General features: G+C 44.0%; 1 protein-coding gene and 1 long non-coding RNA gene across 7 annotated transcripts; both read right to left on the minus strand.

The window, feature by feature from the left end:
• Nucleotides 1–6,452: 6,452 nt before the first annotated feature.
• On the minus strand, nucleotides 6,453–14,237 carry LOC121090499. 6 transcript variants are annotated; one of them, XR_005828590.1, is made up of 4 exons: nucleotides 12,161–14,237; nucleotides 9,907–10,755; nucleotides 8,801–8,982; nucleotides 6,453–8,572 (listed from the first exon to the last, which is right to left on the minus strand). It is a non-coding gene; the product is annotated as an uncharacterized LOC121090499 (long non-coding RNA). The 6 variants fall into 6 exon arrangements; XR_005828588.1 differs by having other exon boundaries at nucleotides 11,406–14,237; XR_005828591.1 differs by having other exon boundaries at nucleotides 9,907–9,978; nucleotides 10,662–14,237.
• A 2,639-nt stretch (nucleotides 14,238–16,876) lies between these two features.
• On the minus strand, nucleotides 16,877–23,492 carry CMPK2 (cytidine/uridine monophosphate kinase 2). Its single transcript, XM_040599094.1, has 5 exons — nucleotides 23,192–23,492; nucleotides 22,964–23,078; nucleotides 21,965–22,166; nucleotides 20,300–20,533; nucleotides 16,877–17,048 (listed from the first exon to the last, which is right to left on the minus strand). Exons 1-5 carry the CDS (start codon nucleotides 23,285–23,287, stop codon nucleotides 16,928–16,930), a joined length of 768 nt encoding a protein of 255 aa, XP_040455028.1. The 5' UTR covers nucleotides 23,288–23,492; the 3' UTR covers nucleotides 16,877–16,927.
• Nucleotides 23,493–23,938: the final 446 nt, after the last annotated feature.

Genomic DNA, 23,938 nt, shown 5'->3' on the forward strand with positions numbered 1-23,938 from the left:
GACTAGAAAGTTTTAAGGTGGTAAAAAGAGACATTGTCATAGTATGAAATCAAGCCCTGTCTAGAAATCACTGATAGTGGAGAGCAAAGACATTATTTCTTCTTGTCATTTTCATATTGACCAGCACTGACATAGTCATTTAAGAAGAGTTGTTAGATTCACAGATTTCTACTGCATTGGAAATACAGAAGTGACAGTATGCCAGTATGCCGTATGTGTATCACTTCTGTCTCCTAGGCATAACAGGGAAGCAATTTATCACTATAGTGCACCCAACATGTCCCCATCTATCAGCCAGCCCCTTTATCATATGTTTGTGCCTCCATTTCAACAGCAGGTACCAAATGTCACACTTGTATTTACTACTGCATGGTTCTGCTGAGGCAACTCCTCAAAAACCTTTGTACTTACAAAACCCAATCTTTCACCAGAAAATACTTTAATAAAATGCACAATGTCTGTGCCAAGGTAGGTGTCTGCCTTGGATCGGCCTCTGTCAGCAGAAATCCAAGGTCTAGGTAAACTGTTTTGGAAATGGTTCAGATGCTTGGGCAATGTCTAGTCTACAACCAGCATGTGAGCTTCACCTGCTGCCATGAGATTTCCAAGGAGACAGCTGGCAAGTGAGGAAGTCCATCAGCCCACAGAGGCTCGGAGACGTTGATGCTGCCCTTCTGCGTGCATCAGCCAAAGCACCCTGAGGATGGTCTTTTGTCTCCAGGGGGCAACTACCTGCAACAGTGATGTTTCAGTCCCGTCAAACTAAGAAGTGTTTTCCATATGCTGAAGATTAGTGGTTTTGTTTATGATGCTCTGATGGCTTACTGTAAAGAAACGTGATATGGACTGTAGTCTCACCAGAGCAGAAAGCAGAAATTATCTTCACTTATTAAGGTGAAGATTTTAAGTATTGCTAATTCCTTAAAATAATTCTTAAATTAGGTAACTAAATCTGCACAAAACAAGTGCTTCCAGTCTGTGGAATGGGGCTGGCTCTCCACACTGCAGTGACTAGGAAGTGGTCAGGTATCCCTGATGACAGACGCTGCATAGATGTTTCAATTTAATAATGTACAGAAAACACTTACAGGTTTTAATTCTAATCCACCTCCATTTCCTATAAAATTCAAAGGTGTTTTCATTAATTGAAAGACCTGACAGTGTAAGATGTGAGATTTATAAACCTGGATTTTAAATTAGGTAATTTAGATTACTTGGGATAATCCAAAGCACATTTTTAGTTTGACTGGCAGAGGCTTTGGTTCCCAAAATGCTGAATTCAGATCTTTTTCATGGGCGTCTTGGGAAGATACCTTGGGCAGAGACTGCTACCCCAGAATAGGCTACAGGTCTCAGCTGCACCTGCATGTTCAGCCAAGCACTGATGCTGGCTCACCTATGCTATTAAATTGTTGGCACAGTCCTGAGAATGTTTGACAAACTAATACAGATGACTGTGTTTCCAGGATGAGAACAGATGACTCAAGCAGCTGTAGAGACCCCGCCTTCTGGCCATTATCAGTCACTGTTTACCATGCCAGAAACCACTATCTGATATTTTCAACACATAACTCGGAGGCTTTGCAAAGGTTCCTGAACTGTGACTGTTTGTCTGAAATAGTGCAAGCTGCAGACACCACTGCAACACCCGCATGCAATCTCTGCCTCATTTCCTCCAGCAGTTGTGCATTTTCTTAGCAAGCTGGGTTGAATCAGCTGGGACACCACAAATCTTCTTGTGCAAAGTTTCTCCTGGAGAAATGCTGCTGAATCTTCTGCTTATCAAAGCATAATTTTCACAGTTTGACTACAAATCTTAGTGCTATATTGCCCCATAGGAGCTATTTGAATTTTGCTAGTCCATGCATTGAATCCAAGCCTGATGGCATCTTGCACTTACCTTCATAAAAAAATGAAGCAAGAGCTTCATTGCAAGTGTTTACTGCAACAAGTTCATATTTTAAATTCATTAATTGCAAATAAACAGACCTGTAATAGATGAGGAACCCAAACATAAGTGCCAAGGAGGTTTTATGTCCATTGTATTCTCACCTTAAACAAATCAAAGTTATTTAAAATTACTTTGGTAGCACAAGAACTGGTTGATTGTAGAAGGGAAGATACTACTGCCTAAGAAACAGTATTTGCCTCACAGTAGTAGGTGTAATCTGTCTCATTCACTCATTGTGGCCATCAGGAATTTTTTATTTTTGTGATGGAGAGCAGAGAATGTACAGTTGGGGAAAGGCTTGCTTTTTTTTTTTTTTTTAAATTTATACCTTCTACATTGAACATCTGATAATGCAGCCAGAGAATGCACTGAGGGGAGCTGGTAAGGCACTTTGATGAAGTCAACCCGGCCAATATTTTTTCTAAAATGAGAAAAGTAAAAGGTTCTACAAATAACTGCAAGAGTAGAAGGATGACAAGGTGCACTTTATCTCACAGCTTCCAGGATACACACCCACCAGAGAGTACAAGGCTCTGTGTGATTAGTTGTGTACTGGCACATCAAACTCTTTGTTTCAATGAATTTGAACAAAAGGACAGGCCACTCCAGCAACTTGTTTCTCGAAATAATGTAAACTTCCTTTAGGGCCAAATTGTGGTGCAACTTCCAAAGCCACACAAGGGAACAACAGGACTCAGATGCTCCACAAAAAATTACACTGTGAGTGTCTGCTAGAGCAGGTTGTTTAGTGACTCAACTTGCCTTGCAGTCTGCTGCGGGGGCAACATTGCATTATCCAGTCTTTTGAATGGATCTCACAGCAAAGCCACAGTTTAGCCTTTAAAGAATAAATGTCCACGGTTATATTGTGCCTGAATTGTCAGCGTTAACACGCCAATGGTTAGGTTTGGAATTTACATGTTGTTGCTGGTTATTGTAATGGCCAAGCACGTGTAAAGTAGGAATTCTGAATATTGCAGCAGGGTAGTTATAACTTAACATAGCTTTTCAACGCAAAATTCAGCATTACTGTTGGTGATAGAGTCTGTGTTGGGGCTGGGGAGGAGGAAGTGGAAAAGCGGACAGGGAGGCTGAAGGGGGCAAAAGTTTCAATAAAGGGGTCTTAGTTAAGGTGTTGGAGGAAAAAGTGTGGCAGAAAGGAAAAGCAGCAGGGCACTATGGATGGCAATGCTTGCCTTTCCTGCTGCTGCTGCGATGGGAATAAGGGCAGCAATGTTATCTGTGTGGGAGCAGTGCATGCCTTCAAGTAGTAACTCTCCCATATACTCCTGGTGTGCTCCCGTATACCACTGGAGCTGGGGCGTACCTAAGACGGAACAGCCTGTCTCAAGGCAGCTGCCTGCTGTGATCCTGCCTCAAACAATTCTGGGACGTCCTGCTTCAGATTTCAGCTGTTCACAAACCACTAGAGCTCCACTGACTTTAGCGTGGCCAGCTCTTCCCCTTCCTCTGTCAGCCCCAGCACCAAGAGGGGCAAAGGTACATTGCATAAGTAGCACAGTGCCGACAAGAATGCCCACTTCCTAAATTTCTAAGTTTCTAAATCACGTGTTCATTGCAAAATGCACATCTTATTTGGTGGCTGCACTCACTGTGCTCCCAGCATTTGCTGTGCACGTCGAACCCGTGCAGCATTCACGCAGGAGCATGAAAGGGTTAAGAGTTCATCTGGAGCGTATGCGCAGCTGCAAGTTCAGATGAACCCTTGCAGACATTGGGCTTCACTGTTTGTACAGGGTTCATTTTCTATTGCACTCCAGTACACTCACATACCCCCACTCGCACAGGCGCAGGCACACGTATACACACATGAGTACCCCTCTGAGAAGATTACAGTAACCAGCAGCTATAATTTTACTTAAGCCTTTATGACGTTTTTAATTAAAAAGGCTTTACTGCTTTTCTAGCATGACATTTGATTGCACTCTAGATAATGCACCCTTGCCGATTCTGGCAGCAGTAAATCGTTTAGAAAATATATGAAATATTTTTATAAGGAATTTTGCCTGATCTGTCTTCGATGAAAGACACAGTGATTTCAAACCATGTGTATTCTTTTCAATAAAACAACATATGCCAGAGCAAGACAGCTGAAAAAAATCACCCTGTCTAAACTACTGTCCATTCTAACTGTGGTTTCATTCTTGCTGCCTAGATTAACATTTATGTTTCATATAGGAACTTAAATTTCTTGCACCATTTTGGAGTACTGTCTGAAATGAAACCTGCTACAATCTGTTTCTTGCCTGTCTGGAAAAACCTGGGTCTGATGCCCTTGTCATCCACACCATTTTAATTTATTTGATTTAATCCTGATTTTCATCTTAGGTAGAGTCACAGATTCTCACCCCTCAGAAGCTGTCATAATTATGCTTTGTTATTATTTTTATCACTATTAATATTTATATTCCTTTGATTTATTCACATGTATTCCTTTATCCATTTTGGTCAGCGATAATCACACTTAGCTTAAACATGGTACCTTGTTAATCTCTGACACTGAGCTCTAATGCTACCCTCTTTCCTGGATTTATGCAAATCTGAAAGCAGAAATGCTGTTACTAAGGACCTCACACACTTTGATGCCATGGATGCATTTCCAAGATCAAAGAACAAAATTCTAGCACCACTGAAGTCATCTGAAGGTAGCCACTGAAAAAAAGAGCTCTTAGATCTTTCTAAAAATAATAGATCTCTTAGAGAATTATTCGGTTGTTTAGTTTGGTTTGGTTTGGGTTTTTTTCAATTAGACAGGGCCTCTGACATTTCAAACTGTCTCCATCCAAATTGAAGTAAAAACTTATTTTTTTTTATTAAGTCTGAGGAAGAAAATCCTGGGTAAAGCCAAGTTGCCATTTCCGAACAAATTAAAACCTTTTCTTTTTTCATTTGTAGCAAAAAAATGTGTATCTTTTGTGCTGAAAAATATTGAGAAAGTTCTACTTTTATTGTCTTTTTTCAAAGTAACACTTCAGTGGAATATCCCTGCAGAAATCTTCAGTCATGGGAAAGAAGTTACTAATTCCATGATAAATTTGTCTATGGCTCCATCAGGATAGTATGCAAATGGATTTGTCCTGATAGTATCCTTATGACATGAATAGTTCTCACCCTTCACCTGATATGGATGAGGAAAAAGGCACAAATATTAACATCAAAACCTTCTCCTCATTTGTTAAATCTTGATTTGAAATTCCAAACGCGATTTTTTTTTTTTTTGTCAATGTTGTTTTACAGGAGTTTATTTATTGTAGGATGCTTTATTTACTCCAAGCATATTTCCCACTGACTCCGGTTGTCACCCTGAAAGCTCAGTGTTGCTGCAGACTAGACGCCAGATGTCCCCTGGTAGGCACTACAATGAGGAACACACACACTCAGTTACCACCTGTTAAAAAAAAAAAAAAAAAAGTGATTTATGCCTCTTGCCCTGCGATGTAGAGTAACCTGACCCTGCAAGAGCCCTGGGGCTCGGCTGGACCTGCCCCAGCCCTGGCCCATCTGCCTGCACCAAGCGAAGGATGGAGGCCACTGGCAGGGGACAAGCTGTGTGTTGCAGGAAGGAGATGGCTCCTCAGGGGACAGCTTTGGGAACCGAACATTGTCCAGGCAGATTGCTCCAAATCTGACATCTACTTGAAAAAAATCGGCCCCACATTGGATCTATTGGCAGATTGTTTGTTTGGAGGGGCTGGGGAGAAAATTGTTATCCCCCACCGAGGATCGTGTAGGGCTTCATAGTCAGAGGGCAGGAGCAGGTATCACTCGCTGCTTTAACAACCTGTGCAGCCACCCCGTGGCTGCAAACCCTTCACTGCTTCCTATTTTTATAGTGAGATGAAGGTCCTTTCTAATGAGGCTTCACTAAATCCCCATCTTGATCCATCTCCTGAATGCTGTCTATCTCATGTAGTGTACAAGGTGGGGATACAGCAGAAAACATTTTGCTGAATTGAATCCTGTCTCATTCACCAGCAGCTTGAGCCTCAAAACACAATGAGCTCTGCCCCTTGCTTCTGCATGGAGAGTGCTTCTCCTTGTGCACATTCGAGTATGTTGCTCCTCTCTTTTGGCTCATCCCAATGTTTTTTGATCCTTAGCCTGCTATCATGGGGCTCTTCTTCTAGCCGCCCAGCAGCCCCAGCAGCGAGCCGGAAGGGCAGGCAGAAGCAGCGCTGTGCCGTTGTGCCCAGTTGCCTGAGGACCGACGCTGGATGTGGGTGATGAGGCTGTGGGAAGAGCTCTGCTCAGCCCCAGCCCGTGCTCACAGACGGGAGCATCAGGTCTCTTTAACAAGCTCCTTTGAGCTGCAGAGAGTTGAAAGGCTGCAGAGGCTTATGACTTGGCCAGATGTTGATAGCTTTTGCTTTTTTTTTTTTTGGGGGGGGGAACACAACAAGCATGTTTCTGACGCCTAGTCAGGAGTAGCATACAACTCAGGTTTCAGATGTGATGCAAATCATGGAGATGCGCTAGAGCGCTTCAATAAAATGGTGGCTGAAACTTTCTAAAATGGGTGAAGTAGCTTGTCTTTCCCTGCATGCCACGCTGGGGAATCAGTGCACCATTTCTGTGATGATTTTCCCGGATGTTTTGCTAACGCTTTTCCAAAAGCATTCACACAAGCATGCTACAGGGGATATTTTGACTCAGAAAGATTGTCAAAGTGAAGCTAAATGGGAAATTAAAAATGGAGTTTTAAAAGGACAAGTTTCAGGCAGCTTTCACCATAAATACCACAACTTACACTGTTTAGAAGAGGTATGGACTTACTCAGTACATGTAATTTTTGAGGCACCGCAACTAATTTTTCAACAATAATTTTTTTCCCTGCTTTAAAATCAAAACTCAATACAACCTTAACTGTGGAGCTAATATGTTACCTCCACAATGAAATTTTGTAATAGCTTTAACACCAGTAATTCATATGATCCTGCCATTATTTGTGGCCTGAAAGAAGATATCAGGAGAAGGAGGGGGAGGAATTCCTACTGACTTGAAAGAGGTTTTTAGAACCAGCGTATTATGGAGTGCAGTCCCCTTTTTCTTAATGGCCCAATTTGGTTCAAAGAATGTTTCAAGGCATTCAAAAATGCTTTAAAAGCAGCAGGTTCTCAACTACATATGTCAAGTTGCAGCCAAGAGTGAAATTTTATAGCTCATTGAAAAATAAGATCATATTATGGAAAAATCTGACACGCCCTTAATTATTGCAGCCTGAACGAACCCATTACAATAAAGCAAACTGATAAAACTCGGGAGACACAAAAGACAGGTCTGTAATAGGAAGCCGGATCAATGTCGTGCGTGCCTTGCTGCAGAGCTCTGGGGATCTTGACTTTTTAATCAGAGTACCTGGCTTGTAGCCTCAGCAGCATGCCTTCTGCATGGCTGCATGGAAAACCAGCCCAGGATGCACTGAAACAAAAAATAGCATCATTTAAAAAAAAAAAAAATCCAGTTATTTTATGCTAGTTGTAACAATCCAAGCCTCTGAGCCCCAGGTAACTGCAACATATAACCTTATTACACTCTTTAGTGTATTGAGCATATTTAGTTTCTCTGTGCGGGGAAGAAGTTATAACACATTCACTTCAGACATATAGAGCAAATGAGGCATAGGGGAAATAGGACTACAGTATTATTTAGGTACTTCAGTTCTGCAATTTTTCTGAGTATTAGTTACCTAATTATCCCTGAGGATCTGGGTTTGGGTGATTTGCTCACAGCCACACAAGCGAGCAGTGACAGAAAAGGCAAACCTTGTTTCAGCAGTGCTGTTGTAAAGATATTGTGTTTAAATTCTGTGCAGGTGAAGGTCAGATTAATCACTTTATTTAATACTCCACTTTTCCCTTTCTCTAAGACAGATGGTATAAAGGTACTTGTAACAGCTACATCTCTATGCCATTCGGCAGCTCAGGCAGTGTTCTCTATAAAAAGAAATCAAGAATCGAAAAAAAAACCCGACACCTAACACATGTATCAAAATGGCTTTAAACTATTGTTTGGTTTCCCGCTTTTTAATACAACCACTTACCTTCTGAGCCACCACCCCACGCTACCTCTCGTTCTTCCAGCTCTTTATGTTTTATGTGTCTTTATCACTGTAAAGCTGACTGTGCTTATCCAGAAGTATAACCCCCTCTTAAATCCCGAGCTGCCTTATTTAGTACTCTCGCTCCCTCTCGTGGCTCGATATTATTTATACACCGACTGTGAAGGATGGCTTTCAGAACTGCAAACAACTTCGGAAGAGACAGTGTTAATCTAATGTGCTGCAGATTTCCCTTTATGCACAAGCAGGCTTGATATGCTGAATTAATAGGAGTAAAAGAAAGTAAAAGAAAAAGAACTGGCATCCCAACAGATTTAGGCAGGCAAACGGAGTGGGGCGGGTGGGTCGGAGCCTGCCGTCTGATCCACGGTGCTTCTTCCTTTGATGGAATTTATGGCACGGTGCGTTTTGAAATCAGACTGCTCCCATTACCCGTGCCAGATCTGCTCCCTCTGTGGGGAAATCTGGGCAAGCAGCAGGAAAGTCTGCAAGGTTCCTTCAATGAGGCTTCCAGCAGATTGTTTTGTCAGATGTTGGCCACCCTGCAAATAAAGTCCCAGGGTCTGTTGATCTGCAAGGGAACCTGCCAAAGCCCACAGTCACCTCCCTTGGGTCGCTGGGGCTCTGTCCTCCCTCCCCTCCTCCTCCCAGACTTTGTGGAGGGGAACCCAGCTCCCTGCATCTCCCTTCGGGATCCCATGGCCCAGCAAGGGGAAGATTTCATGGTACAGGAGCCTGCCTCAGGCAAAATTCACTCCCCGAATTCTCACCAAAAATCCTTTTTCTGGAGGTCAAAATGAATCTTAATGTCAAGAGGCAGCACTCCTTTCTGTACAAGTCTCTGCACAGATCACCAGGGACATCAATAGGTCACGTATGCAGGCAGACAGCCGGTGATGGAAAAAGCATGCAATCCTAGATCCCTGCTTCTGTCTGGGATGGGAAGACAGCCCTTAGAGAAGAAAACATTTGTCAAAAGGAATAAAACATATTTGTCTAAAAGAAATGCTGTTCCTTCCATGCCCTTATACGCTATCGACCAGATTCTAAGGACAGGGAGGTCTTTTGAAGTTCCTTTAAATATTTCCCATAAAACTCTTGTTGCTTCAAATATTTGATTCTTCTTACTGAAGCACTTGAAAACAAGTAAATCTTGGGGCTGTAAACCTCTTCCACTGCCTGAAACAGGGTGAGATGCTTTCCCACCACTGACCAACACGCAGGACCTGATAACCTGAGCCCCAGCATGTGCACAGCTCCTGTTAAAGACTGGGGGCTTAGAGCCCAGGGCTCTCCACATCTGAATATTAGATTCCAAATCCACCATGTGGATCCTGTTAATTCCACACTGAGAAAGAATATCAGAGCTCAGAGTGATAATCCTTAATGGACGTAACCCAAAATCCCCAGCTGAAGCAGCCACGACCTCTCAAGTTCAGACCCAGATCCAGACTCCTGTGACTTACCCCGGCTCCACAGGCTGTGCACAACTTTAACACAGTGCCAAACCCAGGACACAGAAGCAAACCTGAAGATGCCCCAGCTGTGCTCGATTTCCTGGCACTGGATTCAGGGCTTTCCCTGTCCCAACTGGCTATACCACTGGCTAAATCACCACATGATTTGCTTTTTTTCCTGCAGTGTGCTAGTATGTTTCTGCCTATTTTCTCCCCAACACTGTAAACCAAGGTAAAGCAAGGTTTGGTATTTACTAAAAAGCTGTTTCTCTAGAAACTAGAACAAAGAGTTTGATTACAGAAATCTTTCTTCTCCTTCTCATTGGTCATCTCTTCACCCCCTCTTATTTCAATACCTCCAATTCTGCTGCTATTTTCTGCTCCTTAACCTGGCAAAGGGAAATCCTAAAATGGCTTACCTCTACAATTTTTCCTGCAGTATACAAACAACAGCATCTACAATATATTCCTTTCTCTCTTCATAAGTACAGCTGTCGAGGAAGAGAACAAAACAAAAACAAACCCTCAGAGAGGTGAAACAATGGTGAGAACAAGCCTCCCCCCAAAGCTTTCAAGTCTGCTGTGGTTTTATTGATACAGACCCCTCTGAGAGCAGGATTTCTCATTGCTTCAGCATTTATAGTCCTGGGTGAAGGCAGGGAGAGGTGTATGTGTGAGAGAAGTTGAGCTTCAGAAGCTTCTTGAGAAGTTTGTTGGGCTGCTAGGTTTGATTTAAGAGTTTTAATCATGTCCAAAACATTTCTCCCATCCCTATTGCTGATGTTTTCTAAAAATTGATCAATACATCATTTTTTTGCTATCTGCCTGCCAAACATGAAGTCAGAAGAATGATTGAGGTACCTGCATTTTACATCCAGAGTATAGACTTCAATCAAGGAACTTGTTACATCAATTACGCATAGCTTAAAGGTCTCCACAAGTACCAAAGTGGAAAGACTGAGCAGAAGGTCCATACTAAACCCTCCTCCCTATTGGATGCATTACTCAGGTCTGCCCAGGAGTGCAACCTCACCTTGGTGGTACCCTCCAGTGAAAAGACTGGCCAGGGCTCACCCACTGACCTTGAAAGCACAGGGACAGAAATGTTCTTCCTTTGTACAACAGATTGACAAAATACATTCCAAGAAGACATAAGCACAGGTCAGATCCTTACTCTTCTTTCAACGTTTCAATCTCTTGTCTCTTTTCTCTGGTAAGAGTCAGGCTAACATTGCTTCGGAAATAAAAGCGTTCTTGCTCTTTCATCCCTGTGGGGAAAAGATTAGGAAATCAACACCCTTGTCTGTCTTCTGTGGGAAAAGTCATGCTCTACTAAGGGAACATTGTGCAGACTGAATAACAGATGCAGTGGTTTTAGAAGTGTGCTAAATGTCATTCAGACCTAGGGAAGCAAAACAACGTATGTGCAGCATTGCACCCATTGGAGTGTCCCTTGCATGGATCAGGTTATGCATGTGCCATTTCTGCCCACTGGTGAGCTATACAGGCAGCCCAGGTGAACTTCTGGGATCCACTGACCCACAGTTGTACACGAAACTTACAGGTAGGAGGCATCTGAAAAATAATTTCTGTCATATAACTAAGCTATGTATTCAGAGAAAGATTTAATTCCCTACGTATTCCCCCAGCACACAATGTGCACACATACACACATGCACACATACTAACATGCACAGTTCAGGATGGTGTGCATCCAGTCCAGCATCCTTGCATCCTTGCAATCTTGCAATCTTGCATCAGTATGATTCTATCACAGATTATGAGGTTTTGAAACAGATGTGCCTCCACCCTTTGCATTTTCTTCATTTTTTTCCATTGCTAATTTTGTATGGAATATTTACTGTACTTTTTGTGGCGTGACCTTCTAGGAGGGAAATGTGTGCTCCTTTGAACCTACCTTTTTGAATATTCCCTATTTTTCCCATCTCATTCTTCATTACAGCATGGGCTGAGCACAGCCCTCACTGATTCCCTTCTGACTCAGATCTCCTTTGTGGCTGGTGGGCTGCAAACCCAGAGCAGCTCCCAGGCTGTTTCCTTTGTGTTGGAAAACTTCCCCTGTTTCTCATTGCCCTCCTCAAGGAGCTTTCTGCAGCCACCTGCAATATTGTTTGATCAGATTTCTGAGGCATAGGTAGTGTCCCAGGGCTCTGTGGTCAGGTGGACGTCGGGGACTGTTGTGGCCCATGAGCTCATGTGTACAAGTGGCTGTATACCATCCTGTTCCCCTTCTCCATGTCAGTCCTGTAGCTGCACTTTTGTTTTACCCTGAAAAAAAACTGCCCAAATAACTTCTTTGGAGAACAAGATGAGGGTAGCAACCCCTATCCCTTCTGAATAATGCAAAATCATCCCAAAAAAAAACTAATCCAGTGTCTCTAGAGACTTATGTGAGCAACAGGTTTTGTCCCAACAGATTCAGATTTATAAGAAAAACTTCATAAAATGCCAAGCAATTTTTTTCCTAAGATCAAATGCTTTGAGAAAGTGAATCTATTTCGGGTTATTGCTGGCAATGCTACATATAGGTGCTTCCTTTGAATTGCAGCTGCAGATAAGTAAGTCTTCATTTCCTATGCACATTCAGATCATTTCCTAGCTGTCTGCTCTGTGAAACTCCCACACAGAAAAAGGAAAGGCTTTTTACAGTACCTTGAGAGCAGTTTGTTGCACAGATGATGCATCCTCCGAGGGAGGCAGCTGTAATTGTAAAGTAGATGAACTCTAGAGCTGAACTCTTTGCTGTGTTACAGGAGTCATATGGGAATCCTGCTCATAACTGAGCAGCAGTGCTGCTACCAGGAAGCAGAGTCAGACCCAGTTAAAGGCTTCTGATCCCAAATACCACAGTTAAACCCAACGGCAGTTCAGAAGCTTGGAACTGCTGAATAAAAGCTAACTTAAGTGCTTTCCCTTCACTAAAATAGCCTATATTCCATTTATCAAACAAATATCATATGGAAAATGGAAAAGCAGAGAAAAACTCATACTGTTTGGGCAATACACATACGTAGTACACAAAAATAATACATGAACTACATTATTAAGGATATCATTTGAGAACAGACACACCCAAGCAACCAGCTCCAGGAAAATACTGTTGTAGAGTGAGAAAACTCAAAGTAAAATACTGGCACAGAGCCATTTTTGCCAACCTGACACAAGAATTGCATCCCATTTTGGAGTGAAAACTAAAAATAGTCTTAAGATGTTAGAGGAATTTTTTTTTTTGAGGGATAAGATGGGTATCAGGGGTGTCTGAAGGTTGTGTTGCCAGCACTTTGGCATGCAGGAGGGAAAAGAAAGTTTCTGGGAGCTGCAGTCATAGACTGGAGCATTCAACCCGAAAGCTTACAGGCTGGGAACAAGGAGTACATGCAGCTGGATACAGAACAAACCTCAGAGACAACAGCAGCACAGTATCTTCTGTGTGTCAACGTACGGAAACCTGAGGAAACCTGCTTGCATCAGCAGGTGAGACTCCTTAGCACCGTGTCGTTACTTACCACTCCAACCACATGCCAGTCTCACCAATACCACAAGAGTCAAGGAAAGCTTATTTGGAAATGATCCTCTACAAAAGTGTTCATATCCCAACAAAAGCCTCAGAGTAATCAGCCCAAGAGACTTACAGCTCTGGGAAGTCATATATGTCCTCTACAGAAGCTGTGTCTTCCGTCCTCTCAAGAAAAGATGTGCCTGCTTGACTACAGCATCTTTTGCGAAAGAAAACTGACAGCCCAAGCAAATATGCAGACTGCACGAAACTTTTACCTGTACAGCTGGCCCCAGGGAGAGGGGAAGAGCTGCAGAAAAAGTAAATTGCCCCACTAGAACTCATTCTGTACCTGTCGTGTGCTTAAAATGGGGCTTTTACTGGCTGGCTTTTTTCATAAGCAATGAGTTTGCGGACATAACATTTTTTGTCATTTCCCCTGCTTTGCAGTACATGACATGCACTGTCTCTATGGCTGAATAAAAGGTCATGGCTGACCAGCTGGTAACACAGAATGCATTTTTACACTAATGGCAGGGTATTCTAGCTTTTGTTTCCCATTACAATGACTGTATATTTACATAAATCCTACATCTGTTTAGCTAAATTAAGCCAGAGGGTGATGATCTTTGTCTTTACAAAAGAGCTGATTTAATTGTATTGAACATAGCTTTCCATTTAAAAGATCAAAGTCAGTGCAGCCCCCTGCAGCAACAATTCAGTCTTATGTGTTTCTTCAAATATTTAAACTAAGAAAATAGAGGAACTGGGGCTAAAAAAGCTAATGAATTTTAACAGACAAATAACAATTACTCATTCCTTAAAAAAAAAAATAATAAAAAAATAGGGAAATAAAAATAAAAACTCTTTGGGGTCTTTGTTTATCCAGAGCTTGAAGAGAGACATTTTTCCTTCCATCAGAGTCTCATGGAGTGTCCTGACTCTCCAGACTCTGAAACTGTAAGGAATGGATAGTGGAGGCAGCATGCACATTTTTAGGCAAATTTGTAGAAGCTGTAATGCTATGGGGAAAAGACACAAAAGACTGAACAGTAAAGAAAACCTGGTGAAGAACTGGCCTCTCTAGCCACCATGCATTAGTTCCAGGCACTCAGCACAGTGAACTCCTACTTGATAAAACATCACTTTGTATGTAAAGGAACAGGTTGCCCAGGGAAGCTGTGGGTGCCCCATCCCTGGAAAGGTTCAAGGCCAGGCTGGATGGGGCTTTGAGCAACCTGGTCTAGCAGGAGGTGTCCCTGCCCATGGCAGGGGGGTTGGAAGTACACGATCTTTAAGGTCCCTTCCAACCCAAACAATTCTATGATCCTGTAACAAAATTGCATGTTACCTCTACAGAAAATAATGGTAAAAATCCTGGCTATGAAACTGTACCTGTAGTGGAGATAGGTATTTCATGTCTTCTGAAAGAGTCTGCATGTCACCTCATAGCATGTGACTTCAGGGAATTAGTCTTTGTCTTGCAAACTTTTATTTTTGGGAGGGGAATGACTGAACACCAGCCTTACATTTCACTGCTGAAATTTGGTATTCAAGAGTTTTCCTCATCTCTCAGGCTGACAGCAGCACTTACTGCTCCCAACACTGGGTAAGCACCATGGCTACACCCCACGCTACTGCAGGACGGGGCCAATTGAGCACCAAAATCCACTCTTCCCTGCTCCCACCCTGTGGTTACCCCCTGCAGACAACCTGGGAACATGGACCAAAAGCATCTGTAGCATGTTCCAGGTTAGCCCTCAATCAGGAAACAGAAGAAACCAGACCCAAAGTCTGTTTTGGCTCTGAGGAAACCCTTCCAAGAGAGACACGTTGCTTTTACATTACATCTGCATCATACATCCACATTAGCATTTCAGCTTGCATCAGGAACACAATTTTGAAGTGATCCTCCTGACTACCCCTCCTCACCATGCTTTGCTTCACCTTGTGGAACAGTCCTGGTGTCTGCGAACTGGACCCCATCCAGACAAGGCTAAAACAAAAGATCTGGTGTAGAAGCACACTCATTGCACTACAGCCGCTAACACAAGACCAGTCAATGTGACCTGATTAGAGCTGGTCTGAAACAAACCTCTGAAATAACGTGGAGGGTACACACTGGGTCCTCTGCACCAGCTCCTCTGTGCTACAGGTCTGCCCTACTTGTTCCAGGCCACCTGCTAACACAGGCACAGCTCAAAGAGGCTGCGCTGCTGCTTTCTAACCCTCTCACTGCTTAAATGGGTGAATAGCACCATTTTAGGCACCATATGGTATCCCTGCAGGCCTCCAGCTGCCACTCTGCAGATCAACAGCTCAACCAAATGTCTCGTGTCATATCTGGCAGCCCCTCACAGACATCTCAGATACCTTAGGGAGACTAACGGACTGTGGATGTCTATGTTTGAGCAACAGAATACCGTTTTATTTAAGTATCTATTCTCCTCTAAACCAAAAAAAAGAAAGCAAATGAGACTAAAAATGACAAAACAAAGGTGCTTGAAATACTATAGTGAGTTCTATCAAATAAAATAGCATTTCTCGTAAAATTCTCTCATCTAAAACACTCGGAGACTTTTTTTAATAATTAAACAGTACACACAGCTTAATTTGGGCCAATAAGAGTATTGTTTTGTACTTCAAGAAACACCTGAAATTTACTAATTGCTTTTATTGTTCAGTAAGGGCTGGGTTTACTGACTTTAACAGAACTATTGAGAAGCCTGAAATTAAGTTTCTGCATGTGTACTTTACCAGTCTAATACCCCAGATGCTCTGAGAACTTTAGCATCAAGATCTTCTCAGGATCACGTCCTAAAGCTAGGTCTGTACTAGTAAGTCAGTAAATTATCAAATTACCAAATTTGCTGGGGTAGTAATAAAAGAAACATGCTTTGGCACGTCCAGTGCCCTGAGGATGACTGACAGAGAGCAGCCACCTTCTGTGCTAGCAAATGCCTGGCCTCCAGAATAGGCTGGCTGCAGGTAAGCAGGGATGCTGCATAGGCTAACCATGCTCGGGACTGCACGACAGAGACTGACGGCCTCAGGATAGCACTGTGTCACGGGCTAACCTCCCAGTCTTACCCAATGATCACACTCCAAAGCTGCAGAAAAACAGTTAGCTACCAAGAAGCAGCCTAAGTTTCTGAATCTGCATGGATATATTTAGAGCTCTAGGTCTTTTAAGCAATGAACCCAAAATATGAACCCTTGTAACCATCAAACTGCCCAGCAAAACAGTTTCAAACACATGAAGCAGGTGATGCTCTTGCTGGGTGTGTGATGGCTGGCATTTGTGCATACCAGCCGCTGCTCTCCCAGACCTGCCCGCATTTCAGCAGCCAGTGACAAACCTCTACATTTGTTACAAATGTACATTAAAGTAATAGTGCAGTCTTTTTAGACACTGTGGACAAAAATGTGTCAGAAATGCCACAGAAACAGGAAGTATGGGAGTGATTATGCACATTAACATCCTTTATGTGGCACACAACCTCTGGCAGACCTTTAATTCTAACAGACATGAGATAGGGAATGTTGGTTTGGTGTACCCTGCTTTGCTGTTCTGTTAGTCTTCCTAAGTAGCCTTGGCTTAAAGAAGAGCATGGACTATGAATACATACTGCATGTGTGCAATCAATAGTGTTTGACGCCACTCACTGTATATATATTATCAGCACTCTTAAATACGAACCTACACTTCTCAGTAATAGATGTGAGTGGTATTTTCCCCTTATACAGAAAAGTACAGTAAACAACAGAGAAACAGATAACCTGCACAGATTACTGTTGACAGAAGAAAGATTATTCTGTGGGACAAAATACATCACAGTGCATTTTCAGGTACCAAAACCAGAGAGGCAATATTTAAGTGCACTAAAAAGTGTATTTTAACTGTTATAACAAAGAAATTGCTTTCACAAAGCACAGTGTTCACTAATTAGTTGTAGTACTGTCTTGAGAACCTCTTCCTTGGAGGCACTAGCATCAACCTCTTGGCATGCAGGATTCACCATCCTTCTGTAGGACTCTTCAACTCTATTTAAAATCAAAACAAGAGAAATAAAACTTCAAATGGCAGGGATATGAAATGGCATTAGTCATCAGTCTCGGAAGAAAGTGTTTGCACTGCAGAGACAAAGGGAAAAAAATCTAGTATGCTAAGAATGAAAGCTACTGCAAAGAGCAAAAAACCATTTGTAACTATTAAAATGCAAACCTCAAAGCACATAGTTTCCTTGACATTGATTCCCAGAACTCTATCCATATTCACATGGCATGGCACTGAAGTATTTTTTTCTTTACAGCTTAGCACTGGATACAGTCTGGTATAGCAGTACAATGGACAGCCTGCTTCTAACACCTGTATTAATTTATTCAAAGCCCACTAAGGTGTCTCTGAACTATATGGCACGGCGTTGTGTAGGTGTGCTCACTGACTGATCTGAGCTTTGAGTTACTGGATTACAGAGTTGACACATAGTCCAACCCTTTCCTCTGATCAACTTTGTTAACCGGATGAACATTGGGATGAAATACAGGATGAAAACCTCCTCACTCAGACTATAAGCCTTCTCACAATTCAGAACTTCCTGCATTTAGCACACAAGGATGAATGAGGATGTGAATATAATTTTCTATGTTCCCACAATTACTAATGCCAAACGTTCAGGCTGCGATTCATAAGACAAACAAAGCAAGATTCTGGATGTTCTTACATCCAGGTTGACATAATTAACAAGTAGAAATAACCAAAGGCTTTCTGACAGAAATAAGAAGTAACAGAACTGGAACATAAAAGATTCTTAAATAGCAGCATGCTCCCTAGCCCACCCATCTCTCTGCAGGTCCCACTATATGAACCCTGTGTCCACACAGCGTTTCTGTCAGAATTAAGTAATGGATATTTTTAAGGTATATGATCACCAGAAATGTTAAAACCCTAGAGGTAGATGTCAGTTTTGCAATTTGTAGATACGGACACTGACATTCAGGTGTCTATACTGAGGTATCTACATGAGCACTAGGTATTTAAGTTTCCGCTGTAGACAATGATGATCTAATCGATACATTTGGTGGGGCCTAGACAGCAATTCAACACACTCTGACGTAGGATACCTAGGGTGCAACTCAGTTGCTTAAGCAAATTTATCTAGTACTGCTAGAGATGCTCAGGACTATCTCATTCAGCTTCCAGTTGCTGATCCAGAAAGTGTCCACAGGTTCTGCATCACTTCTGCCAGCCTTACGCAGATGTCTCAGATCATATCAAATGGCTCTAGATAGTTATACTTAGATTACTGAACTCCAAGCTGCTGGAAGGTTCCATTGAATTTACTGACTATATCGGGACCTGACACACTTAGCGCAACTAAAGATATCTACAAGAGGACATCTAAATTTTATTCTCTTAATCTGGATCTTAATTCCATAATTTTCTGGGGAAGTTAAGTGTTTCAACTTCTTGCCTCCCAGTTCTGGAATTTTTAGGTCTCTCTTCTTCATGACCTCAATAAGAAAGAAACACAGAATCACAGAATGGTCAGGGTTGGAAGGCACCTCTGGAGATCATCTAGTCCAACCCCCTGCTAAAGCAGGTTTACCCACAGCATGTTGCAGAGTCATGTCCAGGCAGATTTTGAATGTCTCCAGAGAAGGAGACCACACAGCCTCTCTGAGCAGCCTGTGCCAGGGTTCTGGCACCCTCACAGGAAAGGTTCTTCTTCATATTCAGGTGGAACTGCCTGTGTTGCAGTTTGTGCCCGTTGCCCCTTGTCCTGTCGCTGGGCACCACTGACAAGAGCCCGGCCCCATCCTCTTGACACTTGCCCTTAAGATATCTGCAGGCATTGATAAGATCCCCTCTCGGTCTTCTCCAGGCTAAACAGGCCCAGCTCTCTCAGCCTTCCCTCACAAGGGAGATGCTCCAGTCCTTCATCACCTTTCTAGCCCTCCGCCGGACCCTCTCCAGTAGTTTCCAGTCAGTCTTGAACTGGGGAGCCCAGCACTGGACGCAGCTCCCCAGACGCAACCTCACTGGGGCAGAGCAGAGGGGACAATGACCTCCCTTGACCTGCTGGCCGTGCTCCTCCTAATGCACCCCAGGGTCCCATTGGCCTTGGCCACCAGGGCAGACTGCTGGCCCATGGGCACCTCGCTGCCCACCAGAGCTCCCAGGCCCTTCCCCGCAGAGCTGCCTCCCAGCAGGCCAGCCCCAGCCTGTACTGGTGCGGGGGGTTATTCCTGCCCAGGGGCAGGACCCTCCACTTGCCTTTGCTGAACTCCATGAGGTCCCTCTCCGCCCAGCTCCCCAGCCTGCCCAGGTCTCGCTGAATGGCAGCGCAGCCTGCTGGGGTCTCAGCCACTCCTCCCCGTGCTGTGTCACCAGCAAACGTGCTGAGGGGACACTCCGTCCCTGCATCCAGGGCACTGATGAATCAGTTGGACAGGACTGGACCCAGTACTGACCCCTGGGAACACCACGAGCCACAGGCCTCCAGCAGGACTCTGCACTGTTGATCACAACCCCCTGAGCTCTGCCACTCAGCCGGTTCTCAGCCCACCCCCCTGCCCACCCATCTCACCCACACTGCCTGAGCCTACCTGTGAGGGTGTTATGGGAGACAGTGTCAGAAGCCTCGCTGAGGTCAAGGTAGACAACACCCACTGCTCTCCCCTCATCTACCCAGCCAGTCACTCCATCAGAGAAGGCTATTAGATTGTCCAGGCATGATTTCCCCTTGGTGAATCCATTATTCCTGATAACCACCCATGCAGGCCTCCTGTCCCTTTCGTTTGATTATTTACTGATAGGGTGCACCTATCCTGAGCTTGGAGGAAGTGATGCTTGAATATTAGCCAGCTCTCTTGGACACCCCCATCTTCCAGAGCCCTAATCCGTGGGATTCCCCCAAGTAGGTCCCTGAAGAGGCCAAAGTCAGCTTTCCCGAAGGCCAGGGTTGCAATCCTGCTTATTGCCCTGCTTCCTCCACTTCTGCCACAAAGGTGCTACAACAAAAGTAGCACATAGCAAAATACAAGTATTTTAACTCAAAGCTCCTTTGCAGGAGAATGAAGTTCTTCAACTGCGGCTTTCAAACACTTTCAGTCAGAACTGACAGAATTTACTCTCCTTGTCAGCCATGAATCCTTTCCAAAAAGAACCCAAACCCCAACCCAAAAGCTTAGATGTAGGAAAGCCTTGTCTCAGCAATGTGAGTGGGACATTTGCCACTGATCAGACAGGAGCCAAGATTGCCTCCATCCTCTTAATCCTCATTAAAGTGTACCTTTGGCGAAACAAACTGTTAGTTTCCAGCTCAGCTTCCTCCTTTGTTTTCTTCAGCCCCCGACGCTGAAGTCTCCGGACTCGCTCTTCAGGATCAACAGTCAGGAGAAGAACAAGATCAGGTTTAAGCAGATCTTCAGGCCACTGGTATACCTCATCATGAGCTGGTGGAAGACCCTGGACTTCCCCAGTTATTTCAGTGGCAATTGTGTAGGCAGCTGTGCTGTGCCAGTATCTGTCAGGAAGATATAAATGGAAAGAAAAATTTTAAAGAGGACACTAATTCTTCAGTAACATAGGAGACAGGTGTCACTATAATGGCAAGTGCAATAATGACAAGGTAGGTGACACTGTGATTTTGAAGGGAAATGTAAAGAACAGTTCTCTGACATCCATTATTTCTTAACAGAGCGGTAATATGCAACACAGTACTCAGCATTACTGTGAAATATTAACTAAAACATATGGCAGAAGCTACACATTATGCAAAGAGTGTTCCAATTATTCCTATCAAAAGAAAAGTCTTCCCATCTAGAGAGAGAGGTCAAAAGAAGAGTTACATTACATGTCAAAATCCAATATTCTTGTCCCTTTTTTGCGGTACCTATCCTACTTCATGCAACAGGTTTGGTAGAGAACATGCAGTCTTCAACCACATGTGAATGAAGACAGACTTTGCTAAGGGTTATGCATTCCACTTGCATTTAGCATTCCCACCACTCTGAGGCACTGTATTTTATGTATTTCAGTGGTTTTGTGGCTGGTTGAAACTAGCACTCACACACACAGCTTCCGTGTGTGTGTGCTGTGCAGGAGGTTAAAGTACATGTACTGAAATAAGCCAGAGATTTCAAAGTGCATCTAAACTTACTTTAGTAAGAGTAATACTGAAAGCTGCCTACACGGCTGGTGAAAACAAGAAACGACATAAACAAAGCCAAAAAAGTAGGAAGTATATTTCTGGCTTTACATCCTCAAGGAGCAAGTCTACCTAAAACTCGGTCCTTCTAATCCGTTCATACCTCAGATGCCTCTTAGAGATAGGCATCAGCAGCCCTCATTCTCTGCAGGTCACAGAGCCCTAGTTTGTCTTGGGCTGCACAGTCCATGCCTCCGCTTATTCCTAACAGAAGATGTAAGACTTTCCATGTGTCCTAAAGCCAGTTATGAGTATTACACAGATGGAAGTCCCCCATCTTACTGTTAATTAGAAGTATTTCTCTCTAGAAGATTTAATATTTATCTGACTATATGCAAAGTAGCGCTTCCAAAAAAAAAGAAAAGAAAAAAGGAGAGGAGAGGAGAGGAGAGGAGAGGAGAGGAGAGGAGAGGAGAGGAGAGGAGAGGAGAGGAGAGGAGAGGAGAGGAGAGGAGAGGAGAGGAGAGGAGAGGAGAGGAGAGGAGAGGAGAGGAGAGGAGAGGAGAGGAGAGGAGAGGAGAGGAGAGGAGAGGAGAGGAGAGGAGAGGAGAGGAGAGGAGAGGAGAGGAAAAGAAAAAAAGAAAAGAAAAAAGAAAAGAAAAAAGAAAAGAAAAAAAAAGAAAAGAAAAAAGAAAAGAAAAAAGAAAAGAAGAGGAAACCCAGACACTATGATTGGTAACTGCTGCTTGTAACACCGAACAACTATATGATGGTACTGACATAAGAGGACTTCTTAAATATACAAACCTGTCTATGATCACAGGTGCTTGAGTGGATGCTTTTGCTATTTCTGAAGCAAGAATGTAGTTGCCCGCAGCATAAAATGCTCTTTTAATGGACTCTGGCTCATCATCAAACACTGTTCTCCACTGGCTGATGCAATCTGGTGGGGACCTTAGCAGGATGCCATTCAGGGTGTCCTTAACTGACTGGGTTACGGTGGTTTTGCCTGCATTTCATTTACATAAGGAAATATTTGTTACATTATGCACAGATACAGCTGAGTTTTAAAAACTGAAAACTGCTCCTATCCATTCACTCAGAGCACGTATTCTGACACCTATGTAACCAGAGTATCTTGCGATAAGGTTTTCAGTGGGAAACTATTCTGAGTTTAGTTGCAGGAATTGTTGCAGGACCTACTCCACTTCCTATTCTCAACACCTTCCACCCCTCCCTCTTGCCAGCTTTAGGTCTTCGCTGCCTTAAATGCATTAAGTGCAAGACAATTTCCCTATATATGCATCTACAATATTTTTCTAGGTCACAGTTCATGTGGATGTCACCATGCTGTCCGCCAGTACTTTCTTTTTAGAGGGGATTTTAATTTATCCTTAACTTATAAGTCAGAAAACAAAGCTATCCAGAGGCAGCTAACACTTCTCCCTGAGCCAAACTGCTTCCAGTTTCCCAGTCTACCACTACTTCAGTTCATTTATTTGAAAACTCTCCGGTAAAAGCGTGTTTCATCACCTGCACAAGAAATGTAATTTCCAGCACTCCACTCTGTGTATTCTTTCATTTATGTAGATAAAGAATTCATCCACTGAATGAAAATTAGCACAGACTGTTTGATCTCTTACAAGAGAAGACAGACTGGTATTTCTAATTCCTAATTCCTTCAAATCTGTCACAGGTTTCCAGGATTTTTTGACTTTTTAAGCCTTACGCCTGGCTGAAAGCCCTAGCGCTTGCTCTTTCCAACAATTTCTCATCCGTGTTTCTTCAACCACACACTGCCCTTACCTGTGGCATCCAGCCCCTCAAAGACTACGACGGGAAAACCTCCCTTCTGCTGGCGCTCCGGGCATTTCTCCAGCAGGTCGAGCAGCTCTCCAGCCTCCGGGATCCGCGCCGCGCACTGCAAAGAGACGTGACCCTTCACACCCGCCCGCCGCACGGCCCCGCAGCTGGAGGCGCCGGGGCGCGGACCCCGCTCCCGCAGCGCTGCGGGCGGCCCCGGCGGGCGCTCACCTCCCGCAGGCGCTGCCGGACGGCGGGGGCGGCGGGCGGCAGGATGCGGCGCAGGGGCTGCGGGACAGGCGGGAGCGGGGCGCAGCGCCGCAGCATCGCGGCCGTAGCCGGGAGGAGGAGCCGGAGGGAAACGAAACCAGCCCCGCCGGCAGGGAGAGAGCCTGGCTACCGGGGAAGGCTCGGCAGGCAGGGGCCGCTCCGGGCGGGGAGGGCTTTCTGCGGCACCCCCGCCCCGCCGCAGCGGCGCTGGGGTGAACGGGCGCGGTCCCCGTGGGAAATGGCTCCGTGCAAGGACTGGCCGGAAAAGAAAGTGAAAGCTAAGGTCTTAGCCCCAGGATTCGGTCTGCCAGCCCCTCCCACGGCTAAATCCTGGCGTTCTCCAAAATAAATAATAAAAAAAAAAAAAAAAAGGCAACACAAATACACTCCGCTGCTTCGGACTCGGCCAAAGAGATAAGCAAGGCATAAACCACACTGAACTGGTTTTCTGTGTTGCAGTGCCCAAGTAGCACCGAGCTGTCGGGACACATCGGTAACTTATTCCCATTATTCTGTTACTCAATAGCTTTATAACAAGACCAACGGACTCAAATAATTTTGGAAGTACAACAGACTTTCCCAAGCCTGCAGTGTTTCCATAACTTTGTGATGGCCAATTTCAGCTTTCATCGGCTCAGGGGCAGGAACCAGAAGCACTGCAAATAGCTGCAACGCACACTTAGTCCCATGTCAGCTGCTATGAGTAAT

The sequence above is a fragment of the Falco naumanni genome, chromosome 6, assembly GCF_017639655.2.
Source record: "Falco naumanni isolate bFalNau1 chromosome 6, bFalNau1.pat, whole genome shotgun sequence".
Taxonomy (NCBI): domain Eukaryota; kingdom Metazoa; phylum Chordata; class Aves; order Falconiformes; family Falconidae; genus Falco; species Falco naumanni.

What these genes read in the sequence shown, in the direction of transcription:
- CMPK2 (XM_040599094.1), bottom strand. Translation starts at nt 23,287, where the DNA reads ATGCTGCGGCGCTGCGCCCCGCTCCCGCCTGTCCCGCAGCCCCTGCGC. An exon ending in TGAGGGGCTGGATGCCACAG is followed by an intron (nt 22,167 to 22,963) that starts GTAAGGGCAGTG and finishes AATGAAATGCAG; the next exon opens with GCAAAACCACCGTAACCCAG. An exon ending in GCACCTGTGATCATAGACAG is followed by an intron (nt 20,534 to 21,964) that starts GTTTGTATATTT and finishes TCTTCCTGACAG; the next exon opens with ATACTGGCACAGCACAGCTG.